The 12,933-nt window shown below is 36.0% G+C and overlaps 1 protein-coding gene and 1 long non-coding RNA gene across 2 annotated transcripts in view; both read left to right on the top strand.

The window, feature by feature from the left end:
* Positions 1 to 3,879, top strand: part of LOC123873008 (connectin-like) — a 59,559-nt gene extending 55,680 nt beyond the window's left edge. The window contains exon 3 of the mRNA XM_045917655.1: positions 222 to 3,879. Within this exon, the coding sequence (XP_045773611.1) occupies positions 222 to 655 (434 nt within the window). The 3' untranslated portion in view covers positions 656 to 3,879. The remainder of the gene's footprint in view (positions 1 to 221) is intronic.
* Positions 3,880 to 4,960: 1,081 nt separating this feature from the next.
* Positions 4,961 to 8,762, top strand: LOC123873009. The gene is made up of 3 exons (XR_006797582.1): positions 4,961 to 5,028; positions 6,180 to 6,184; positions 8,753 to 8,762. It is a non-coding gene; the product is annotated as an uncharacterized LOC123873009 (long non-coding RNA).
* Positions 8,763 to 12,933: the final 4,171 nt, after the last annotated feature.

The raw sequence follows: 12,933 nt of genomic DNA, 5'->3' as shown, positions 1-12,933 counted from the left end.
TGGTCACATTAGAATTAATGAACGCCAAGATCTCCCGCTAGATTAGAAAAAACTATTTGAATTTGAATTTCAAATGAGCAGTCTCGATTCCCGTGATGCATATTAAGCTTCCAAGGATTTTAAGGTTAACGACATTACTCCGTTAATTACTTAGAGAAGGAAGCATTTCTAATTTGCAATTAGCCTGGTGTAAATCTCATAGGTACACTCTTTTGTTTCAGGTAACCCTCTTAGCTGTAATTGCCGTCTATCGTGGATTTACGCGCTGCGCAACGAGACTCAGGACAATACAATGAGGCGAGCTCTTGAAAAAATATCGTGTGTACCGGAACCGACTAACGAAAGGCGAGTAAGTGATACGAAAGATGACGAAGAAGACAACTCTAATGTTTTAGCCGATGACAATTACGAATACTATGATAAAGGCGAAGAATACAATGATAAAGAAAAGAATACCAAAGTAAGTAAAGCGGTTAAGTTGACAGATATCCCATTAGAGGAACTTCCTTGTCCTAAGGAATTAATGCAATCGATAGAGGAAACTTACGGGCATCCGGTTCAGAACGAAATTAGATTAAAAGGCGTCTCAAAGGTCGGAAGAGATTTATTATTATCTAGTTTTCTTTTCATTGTAAGCTTACTGATTGTAATCTAAGTTTTGAAATGTTTAAGCAAAAGACAATGTTTGTGATATTAGATATTAAAATTCGCATATCTCTCTAGCTGATAACTGTGTTATTTAATATTGTAAAAATTGTTAAGTGTTAAATAAAATAGTTAATTTAACAAAATATCAATGGCGAAATCTATTGTACATATAAGATTAATTGTCGGCTATAATATTAATTGCTATTAATATAATTAATATCTTCTGTATATTTTATCTTCTCAAGTTGACCGAAATGTATAATAATACGATATTTGAATAAATTATTATGGAAATTGTACAAAAATAAGACTTTATCATATCTTCTGGATAATATATTTTGATTCGTAACGTAATTGTGATTATAAAGCAGTGTTTATCAAATACTATATAATTATAATTGTGAAGTTATCCTAAATATTGCCAAAACACTTTACTTTTTCTTAGAAGACGTACCTGTAGATTTCTTTTTACGGTACGATAAGAAACCTGTAATGTGGAAATTGTGACTATATTAGAGTAAGTAAAACGATAAGAACATTCGATTTGAATTATTAAAACAATTGTTTCCTTTAAATCCGTTGGTGTGACCAAAATTGTTTTAAAATATCATAAGTCATTATTGGAATACTGGGAACGCTTAAAAATGCAGAGTTAATTTTATTTAGTCTTATAATTTTCTATTTATAATATATAATTATGTAAAATGGGTTTATGTAAAAAAGTGCTAAGAAATTTTATCCTAAGTAATTACTTAAAGTTTAAAATCAGACCATCTGCGTTTGTTTGTTTATTTGAAAGCACACCTCTCACTAAGTGATGAACGGTTTATATTCAAGTCACTTTTTATTTCAGAAAAGGTTTATATCTTCATAATAATAAGTAGCTTTACCGGTTAAGGAAAATTATCTGCATTCCTGAAAACTCCCCATAATAATCTCAAATGATCTGCTAATCCGCAATTGGCTAGGATGGTCTATGGCCTATGGCCTAAACCATTCTCATTCTGAAAGACCCGTGCGATTCAATAGCGTGCCGACAGTTATTTTATCTTTCTCTGTATTGAATAAACTCATCCATGACCAAGTTTATTGCTGACCAAGTTTTACAGACCATATTACTTGGGAAGCAACGAGTTTAATAATAAATGAAATGGGAAAACTTTTGTCGCAAGCCCCGTGTCTAAGTGAAAATATGAAAATATGTCGCCTCGCTGATAATATTTAAAAGGCTAACGAAATTGTACGACCACATAAAATACGTTAAAACTCCTCCCAGGAATTTTCCGTTCATATTTTTTTGTTCAGTTTTTAGGGTTTCGTACCTCGTAATGGAAAACGCAAGGAACCCACATATAATCACTTTGTTTTCCGTCCGCCTGTCTGTCTTGTCTCTAAAAGGTACTTTAATTAGAACGGTTTCAGGTAATAAGGTGCTATCAATGCAAGAGTCTAACCTAATTCTGATTGTTACTTATAAAACAGTTTTAAAAATCAGGTTTCTAGTACTGTTCATAGGTATGCAATATGCATACTAAAATGAGCTGTCAGTGAGTGGAACTCACTGACAGCTCATAAAAACCTATAGGACACTTGCTAATACTTTGAAAGGCTTGAAGGTAGGTAAATAACAAGTGCAAGAGTCTGAAAATCATTACTTTCAAATCCCGTGTTTATAGTTTACAATAATATGCAAAGATACCTATTTACTACGAAATTATCAGGCCATAATTTTTATTAGCTCTTGACCATCTTTTTACCAATAATAGGATGCCAATGCTGTCCGTCTGGCTATCGGTCTGTCAGTCTGTCTGTGGGCTGTATCTCAGTAACCGTAATAAGAAGACAGTTGAAATTTTCACAAATTTTGTTTTACCATTGCCAATATAACAACGAATAAGTAGCTAATAAAAATTTCGAAATGGCTGCCATGTAAATTAAAAAATTAAATAATCTTGTACGATGGTACGGAACCCTATGTGTGCAGTCTGACTTGAACTTGGCCGGTTTTTGTAATATATAGGCGTGTGACACCCATTTCATTATCATGGATTTGTGCTCCCAATATAGGTTTTTAATGAAAAAAGGTACAATAAAACGGTTTCTTCGTTATTGAAACGTTTTTAAAGGATGTCGTATTTCATTTTCCAGACACTTGATTTAAGAAATATTCTTAAACAAGAACCACATTACAACAAAGCAAAATTTAATAGTTAAAAAATATTATTTAATAAGTCTATGGTTAAAAATATATTTCTCGTAAAACCAGGATTTCAACAGAAGTAACCCTAACGTGCTTCCCAGAGCTATCCACACAAACGTAGTTTGGTTCTAATTTGAATAATAACTAATCAAACTAAGTGAAACTTTGAAGACAAGTTCTAAAAACAAATATCTGTCTGTCTGTAGTTTCCCTTTCTCTAAAAATTCTATTATATTCAACATCATCAGTCCACCGGCTCATTAATGAGCACGGGTCGCGCTTCAGAATAAGAAGATTTTTTTTAAAGAATATTAGCCATGCTAATCGTGACTACTACTCCCCTATTCCCTCCAATTAAGCGTAAAGCTTGTGCCAGGAGTCGGTTCGGTGAGTGGGGTTTGAACCGCCGACCTTTCGGAATTCAGTCCGCTCCTCAACCGTTAAGCTATCGAGGCTCATGGTCATAGCCTACCACACTGGCTCAGTGTAGATGGATTGTCAACAAAGATAAATTACCTAATAAAAAATTCACGAAGTCAATAAAATATAATTATTTGGTAGCAGAAAAGAATCGTTATATTTATTTACTATCTGCACATTGTTGATTATAATAGTTATAATGTAATGTTCCATTATCTAAATGAAGGTCTAGTCATTCCATAAGTTCCATAGTCCATATACTTAAAGTTTTTATGTATTTCAATATATGGGTATACTTCAGTTCTCCTTAGTTTACTTAAAATGTAAACAAATAGCTTCTCGGTTAAATTCGTATGAGGTGTAACTTATTATGCGGCCCATACAACCTTACTATCGCGAACTGGCAATGGAAACCACCCTTTAAGCAAACTAAGGAAAAAGGACTATACAATATTATGTGTGCAACTTAGTATGTAGCATAAATATTATGTTTCTTTAACACAACGAATTGTACAAAATGTATTTATTTGTAACAACATAGATTTCTCCTAATACCATTACATTGTTGTGAATAGTTCTGACTTCTGTTATAATAAATATTTCTACCCGTGGATTGTTTATTATTTTGTCTACACCAGACCCTAGTTATATTACGTTTCCGTTAAATTCCACGTAATGTTACGTTCCGTAAAATTACGTGGAAGCAACCGCCTAAGCTTTCAGTTGCCCACAAGATGGTTATTATCTTGTGATTTTGTATGATTTGAAAAGAGCAACTGCTGAGTTTCTTGTTGGATGTTCTAAGCAGAATCTGCATTCCGTAGAGTCCCAGACATACAGAAAGGTACTAGTTGTCCTTGGTACATGAAATAAATACCTAAATGATTTTCAAAGAGTACCTAACCCTGCTTTTGTTTGATTTAACAAGTGTAAATTAAAAATTTATAACACCCCCAACAAGTAACTAGAAAAGAGCTGATAACTTTTAAACGGCTGAACCGATTTTCTTGGATTATAGCTAAGAACACTCTCGATCAAACCACCTTTCAAACAAAAAAAATTAAATTAAAATCAGTTCATTAGTTTAGGAGCTACGATGCCACAGACAGATACACAGATACACACGTCAAACTTATAACACCCCTCTTTTAGGGTCGGGGGTTAAAAATAGCAAACTAAAATGGAGGCGGGCTAACTTAAAAGGAATAGCAGGTTAAGGAAACCCATACTCCTAATCAACTTCAATGCGACAACATACCGGCAGGCTGACTGAAAAGAAAATATGGGATTCTAGAAAAAAAATATATTTTTGAAAAGTTTGTTACACTAAAATCTAACTAAAAGCGTTAGTCTTACGTAGCATTATGTAGAGACTTTAGTTTTTAAAAATTCCCACTTTTTTTGCGATAATTCAAGGACTATTTTAGCCAACGGCTTTTAAGCTAACAGACGGCAGTATAGGAGCACTATTATAATATTATCTGTGGTAGGTATATGATGGTAGCCTCAAAACTACCCCAGGACCCTATTACTAGGCCTCCGCTCTCCGTCCGTCTGTCTGTCAGTGGGCTGCATCTCATGAGCCGTAATAGATAGAGATTTGATCACCGAATGTGTATTTATTTCTATTGTCGCTATATAACAACAAACAATAAAAATTAAAAATGGCTGCCATTCAAATCAAATAAATTAATAAAGTATTATTTCATTGTACGATGGTAAGGAACCCTTCGTGTCCGAGTCCAACTCGAACTTGACCAGTTTTCAAACCCCCCGACACGTGAAATTATCGTCACGCAGTTCTCTAAACACTTCTCCACGAAGCCCCACATTAAGCCAATTTTTATAAGTGTCTTGTCACATAAGGTGGGAAAAAATTAATCGGATTACGTTCGTCTTGCCCTGGTATTAGCTTAAGTGCCTAATTCGCAACGCTCCGGATTATAGTATTAAAGATATTAAGCCGCTCTTACTTTGTGCTAACATATCAAGAATTATCTACGAAACGTCTAAGAAAACCTACATAGTGAAAGGTAGGTTTATTTAGTTACTAGCGACCCGCCCCGGCTTCGCACGGGTGGACATTTATTTTTTCTATTTTCCGGGATAAAATATAGCCTATACGGATTCGGAAGAATTCCTCTAAGTAATGGTAAAAGAAATTTTGAAATCGGTCCAGTAGTTTTTGAGCCTATTCAATACAAACATACAAAAATACAAAGGTTTCCTCTTTATAATATTTGTATAGATTTTTATTTTATTGCATTATGTTAATACCTACTAGAGACGTGGCCTTTTCGAGTAGTCGAGAAGAAGAAGATTGGCTCTGGAGATGTGGTGCTGGAGACGAATGCTAGGAGTCTCCTATGTGCCACACATGACACAGCTTATTCCAGCGCTTCTTATGCTTGAGGTCTTATGACTTTAATGCTCAAGTATTAGAGGCGCCGGGATAACCTAACTTAGGTGTAACTGATAATGTGTGGCACAGCTTTCAAAAAGTGGTCTTTTCTTTCTTTCTTTCTCAGTTGTGGGCCGGCGAAGGGTTGAGGTGAAACAAGTAAGCCACGTTCAGATAGTTTCACCAATACTCGATACCTACATACATCAAAGGGAAGTGTAAAAGGTTAAACATCGCCAAGCAAAGGCAGCGGTTGAATATTAAAAGTTTCTTTGAGTCTCGTGTTATATTGTACGCGTGAGATATTGGCGCGAATGCAATCCTTTATTTTCTTTTATTTTGAAAATTGGCTAGGTTTATTTACTATAATAATAATAATAATATTGTTTATTGTTTAAAAATACGATAAAATGGGAAAAATAAATAAATGAGAGATAATCTATACGTATATAATAAAATTGTAGAAAAGTGGTGTCTGTACAATGGAAATATATAAAAAAAAAGTAGCAGGGGTTGTTATTATATCGATGCCGAACCCAAAATTGTAATTAATTTTTTTTTGTCTGTTTGTCTGTTTGTCTGTTTGTCTGTGTGTTTGTGCACGCTAATCTCAGAAACGGCTTATTCGATTTAGATACGGTTTTCACTAATATATTGTAGTAAGCTTCACTTAGGATTTAGTGTTTATTTCATGTCAATCGGTTCATAAATAAAAAAGTTATGTCAATTTAAAGAATCACGGCGCCTCGCGCCTGAGCGTCCGTGGCTATATAAAGCGCGAAAAGTCACTATTCCACGCGAACGAAGTCGCGGGCACAGCTAGTAATAATAATAAGCCTTTATTTCCCAATAAGATTAATAATATAATACAATTTACTATAGTTACTATAGTTACTATAGTTAGTATAGTATATTTACTATAGTTTCTAAAAATAAAAATAGTGAGCAAATGAGCAGGTAGGTGATTACCGCCGCCACCACCACCACTACCACCACCAGAGCACCAGCAGCACCAGAGGAACCGCCGCCGATGCCTTTCAGGAATTTGTTGGTCCGCCCCGTGAATGTTAATAAAGTAATCAATAATCATTGTTTGTAATCATTTCAATTTGAATATATCAAAGTAGTCGTATTTAAAAGCTCATCTTTTTATTTCAATTCGAATATGTTAAATTAATGGTGTTTAACAGTTTATCTTTCATTTCATCATTTCAATTTGAATATGTCAAATTCTTCTTGGGAAGAGTGGCTGTGCATTGCTTTTGCCGACCCTGTTATCACGTTGACCGTTGTTGTCTATTAGCCACCATCAGCTACAGTGGTCGTCCAATACTGGTTGTACGAGAAGTACTCAGTATTTTCTTGGTCAGGATGTTGTTTGCCTTCTGCGGCTGCACTGTTTCCGTACGGTGGACTACGTAGTGCAGTACGGACTAGTGCAGGGTAGTAAGATCACTACCCAAATTATAAATGTGAAAATGTGTTTATTTGTTAGTTTATCCATCAATCACACCGCAATGGAGCAACGTATCGATGTGATTTTTTTGAATGGATATAGCTACACACCCGAAAAGTGCCATATGCTACTTTAATCTGAAAAATCTATATATCTTTATCTATCTATCTTTGCATACTGAAAAATCTAATAATTTCCTTAGGATCTTTAAAAACCTAAATCACGGGGACGAATGCGCAGACCTCAGCTAGTAATGTGATGTAAAGACATACATCTGTGTCCTACCTTTTTTTTTTCTTCGGGGGAGGAAAAAATCCCTAGGGAGTTCTGCCGGCTGGCAGGGTGGGTCCGACTTGCACGGACTAAAATAACCTCCTCATGTCGTCCAAGGTGAGCACGGAACTGCGTGGCATTACTTCATGCTGACCTCCCAAATCTCAATCTTCTTCTTTTCTTCTTTTTTCCTCTCTTCTCTTCTAATCACTAATAGCCCTCAGCATTTGGCTATATCGCTGCCAGGCGTCTTCGCTCGACAGCATGCGCGGTATAAGGTTTCGGGCATTCACACCCTCCGCGTCGGTCGATCCTAGCGCATCTACTCTTAGGTCGGCGCAACCCGGACATTCAAAGATTGCGTGTCTCGGGGTGTCTTCCTCTCCGCAAAAGTAGCACCCTTCGCTCGGTGCTTTCATCCGTGTCCTACCTACCTACTTCATAGCATAATAATCACGTCATAGGTACGGTAGGTAGGTACCCACTACAACTAATCGAGTAGTCGGTATCGATACAATCAATCGCTGAACACATCAATTTTGATTCGAAGTTTCTTTTCGCTATAAAGCACGTACTTTACCGACTTTGCCGTTAACTTCCAAGAATACGAAAAGTATTTTTCTACTGCCAGAACCCTTAGTACAAGTCCTCACATCTCGATAGAGTTGATTGATTTCGAACATCGAAACACTATAACGTCAATTGCAACCTCATTTAGCTATGGTAAGTTGCTAAATTTAGCCATAGCTATATAGCCAGCGACGTCGCCATGTATGACGTCCCCAGTGTATTTGGGGTCTAAAGCGTAAAGCTGTTGATGCATGGATGAACTCGAACCAGTAGCACCTTAAAACAAGAGAGTTAAATTTTATTTAGCTATAACATATTATTAGTGTTGCAACGCTCGTAATCTATCAACGATGTCGAGATTGTGAAAACTTGTACTGAGCCTGCAATACTTAAATTAGCCGCGATTCTAAATGAACTTACGAGAGTTGAGCGCGGGATTTATTTCCGAAGTTTCCAAGAACCTCGTAAACCATTACTGCGCTTTATTACTTTGCTATAAAAACAATATTGTTTTTAGTGTTCCTGGGTGTTCGATCAGCTAATGCATTAGTAGGTACCACCGGATTGCATTATGACTTTGGCCCATATTAATAGTAATAAAAAGAATCAACATTTATTTTTAGTTATTTCATCCTTAAAGTATTAGTAACATTTGACGGTACTATGATTAATTTAGCTAGAACGTCGAGGCTTCGACGTCACTGGCAGGCGTCAAATATTCCTACATTTGACGCTGGGTAGCATATGAATAGCCTATTTTTCTTTGATTTCACGTCACCCATAGCCTATACATATATAACCTATTAATTGGCATATCGTCAAGTCAAGAGTGAATAGGCAACTTCTAGGCAAGCGCGCTCCATCTTAGGCTGCATCATCACTTGCTAGCAGGTCTGATTGCAGCCAAGCGCTAGTCTATATAATTAAAAAAAAAAAAAAATCGTCGATTCAGGATCAAACCGAAAGGTCACTCACTAGAGTGAGGGTTTCATCGATAGGTTTTAACGTCAAAACATTTTAAGGTCTAATTAAAATAGACCATAACCTCTGTTGGTGTACTAATTGCGCCTTAAAAAGACGCCGACGCGCGTAGTTACCTGTTTGGATGAAAACTCAATTCTTTAAAAACAGAAAAAGATTTTAAAAGCATTTTTTTATTTGAAGTTAAATAAACAGAGCTATAGCAAGAGCTGTATTTATTTAGCCACTAAAGCGTTTTTATATTTTCTTCAATGGCTTTCGTTTTTATCTCCCATTCAAGCTCCTTTATAATCTCATCCCGAAGATATTGATATTAATATTTTATTAGAATAACAACGAGCCATGAAATTGCAAGCCTTCGTCACTAGGGTTGCCAAACGTGTTAAAAAAATAAGTTTTTGTTGAATAACAATACCTATTGTCAATCAATTATACGTATAATTCCATATTTTGTTCAATGTACTCGTGGTTACAGTTAAAGCAAACTGTCTTCGCTATACTCTGATCTAAGGCTGAGGCTCTGAAACCCTTGTCATTCTGAAAAGAGACCTGTTCTCAGTAGTGAGCCGGCGATGGGTTGATCATGATGACATGAAAACTTCCATGTTTCATCTTTAAAATAAGTAGAAGGACATCCCTGATCATGAGAGCCGTTGCTAATAAAATCGATGAAGTCGAACGTTTAAAACTTGGTTTAAAAGGTCAGACAAGACGTTTTCATGTCGTTTTCGCAGCAGAAAAATAATTGACGTGCGCTATTTATTTACTTTTATTTCTATCCAGCGATATTTTTATCGCAGTTCTTTCATTCCGAAAACCTCTCTTGGATAGCGAGGAGAAAACTGAAAACTCTACTCAGAAATAAAAGTAGGTACTCATGTTGATTTGATTCTACATTGGATAAGTAGGGTAGATCCACGATCCAGTAGACGTCGATTCTGATGGTTTTCTCTCACTTTTCTCTATACTAAATTTAGAGTATCTGCATCTTTTTCTTTTCAATAGGTATTGCTAAAAAAGGACGGAAAATGAATTTTAAATTAAAGACTCTAAATTTTAGTGCACTCTACAAATATAAACGGGCTCACGACTGACACCTAAAGTCACGAGGTTTGACAATTCAAATATTAGCGAGCAAACGAGCAGGCGGGTCAGGTGATGTTAAGTGATTACCGCCGCCCATGAATACTTGCAGCACCTTCGTATCGGTAAATGAAGTTAGGCTTATCTGTCCTTTTCTTATTACATTAGTTCTTACAAGATGCGAATACTCTAAAATGTATTTAGATTATTTTATTTAGGTATAAACGGTTTAATGAAACTGCCATACTCCTTCCAAGTTAGCCCACTTCCATTTTAGACTGCATCATCACTTACCATGACGTGAGATTGCTGTGAAGGGCTAACTTGTAGCAGAATAAAAAATAAAAAGTCTATCGTTTGTCTCGGCTTACGCCAACGTTCTTTTTATAAGGTTTTTTTTTATAAAATCTAATTTGCAATATCAGCACTCAGCGGTTAATGATATACCTAACAAACGGAATCAGCGTTGTCAGACGCACGCCTACTACAAGAACGAGAATAAATAAGGGGAATAAATAAGCCTCCGTGACGTGCATATTATTTATTGTTTATTGCAGAGAGTTGTCATTTACTAAAGGTAGAGATATCCCGCAAAACGCACTCCTCCTCTTTAACCTAGGCTTAATATTATTACGTCTATCCTATTGTGTATTGTGGGTGTTTTATGTCGTTTAATATATGCACATTATTACGTTGATATTATTTTGAGTTTCGAAACACTACAACGCCAAAGGAAAACTTACCTAAACGTAAAATGTTATAAGGTTCTATCTAATTCATTCACTAATCTATCGTCCGTGCCCAAAACAGAAATATCGTAAAAAGAAAACTGACAGAAAAAACGATTTAAAAATAAAACATGAGGTCTGCATCTCTATGGTCTACAACTCAATGGGTTTTGCATTTACTTTGTACAATCCAGCTGACACTAAGATATAAATATATCACGGAGGAAGAGGATGACAAATACAAAGGCTTTTTTTATTAAAGAGAAAAGAACAAGCTTGCAGAATGGGAAATATTTTTAGTTTATTTTATTACTTTTTTTGATACCTAATTTCCTTCGCCAAAGTCTTCACTCCAGCCAAGCTCGCTCTAGAAGTCGAGTAACCCAGGTTGCCGAGAGCTTCATGGAGTGAGGTTGGACCTCTCAAAAGGCGTTCGCGTGGTTCTGCCATGTCTATGCACTCTAACAGCACGTGCCTCGTAAACATATCATACTAGATGATGCCAGCGACTTCCTCCGCGATTTAGGTTTTTTAAAAATCCCGTGGGAACTCTTTGATTTTCCGGGATAAAAAGTAGTCTATATCCGTCACTGGGATGTAAGCTAACTCTGTACCTTTGATCAAGTTTGATCAAAAAAGTTGGGCCATGAAAACCTAGCAGACAGACAGATAGACACACTTTTACATTTATAATATAGTATGGAAGTATGAATTAATGATTATAATAATTATGTTTCTTATTCCTACATGGTAAAAGGGGCTATTGTGTCTATTTTGCTACATAAATTAGATTCAAACTATACTTTTATATGAAGAAAACAACAAGTCTAAAAGTCTTGAGTCAAAAATTCGCTGTAGCAATATGCCTATGGTTCAATAGGCAGTAATTTATGCCTCTTTAGCCGTTCGTATTAGCAGCTATTATATTCGAGCACTCATTGTACGTTTAACGTACGATGTAATAATTGTAGAAAGCTCTTAGCTTTAAGGCAGGTTTATATTGATCTAGTTACCAGCAAAGGCCTTGCTGGCATGACAGCGCTGAAATCTTTTTCCTTCTAATGCAGCGCTGGCAAACAGAACTGGACTGGCACGAAAAAGGCATCTAGTGTATTTTCCCGCCAGTGAGTGGCGCCCACCTCACCAGTCACCAATGAAACTAATATTAGAAAATAAGTAGATATGTATTTATATAGTTTGTTGCAGAACCTTTATTGCAAGTACTATCGGTATTGTAAATTTTAATTATTAATGTGTAAATTGGTTTTTGACGTGTGTAACTTTAATTTTAATTAATTTGGGGAGACCAATTGGCCAACTATAATATCTGCCCGGGTATGTTTTTATCAAATAATACCTTCCGTGCTACCGCGTTATTCGCCCGAGCATTACAATAGAGTAGGTACAATAAGACTCCCACGTCTTACAGAACACGTGTTAATAACACGGTCCAGTGACGCCAATTGCTGGCGACAGTAACTGCTGTTAGTCACTGGATCATTGTAAATCAGCCTTTACGTATCATACAGTCTGTTCGATTGCCATTTATTTCAGTAGATGGATGGATTTTCTGGCACTCGATTGGTTACAGTTAACCCAAATAGCGATATTTAAGAAAAATAGGTTAACATTCGTAAAAATCGATGCAATACAAATGTTTCTGAGGTAATTACCTCAGTACTTGTGGTAGGTATGAATCTCTTGCTATTGAAAATGAAACTTTTGCCATCTGTTAAGATACGAAGTCGTATATCGGTGAAGAAAAACATCGCAAAAAACCTGCATCCTGAGATTTCTCCATAATGTTATCAAAGGTATGATGTGTGCCAACCTGGGCTTGGCCAACTTGGTGGACTATGAACTAATCTTTTCTCATTCTTAGAGGAGATCTGTGCTCAGTAGTGAGGCGGCGATGGGTTGATCCGACATTAAATTGTTCTGCTACTTTTAATTTCAATTTTTGTAACTTGAACAACACAAATACTCCTTAAAATCCTACTCCTAATACTTTCTCGTAGCTGTAGACAATAACAAGTGTAAATTAAAAAATTATAACACCCCTGACAAGTGAAGGTTACAGTAACTAGAAAAGAGCTGATAACTTTCAAGCGGCTGAACCGATTTTCTTGAATTATAGCTAAGAACACTCTCGATCAAGGCACCTTTCAAACAA

Source organism: Maniola jurtina, chromosome 16, assembly GCF_905333055.1.
Source record: "Maniola jurtina chromosome 16, ilManJurt1.1, whole genome shotgun sequence".
In the NCBI taxonomy this organism is placed as follows: domain Eukaryota; kingdom Metazoa; phylum Arthropoda; class Insecta; order Lepidoptera; family Nymphalidae; genus Maniola; species Maniola jurtina.
The sequence above is the reverse complement of the archived record's forward strand: the minus strand, read 5'-3'. Positions and strand labels throughout refer to the sequence as shown.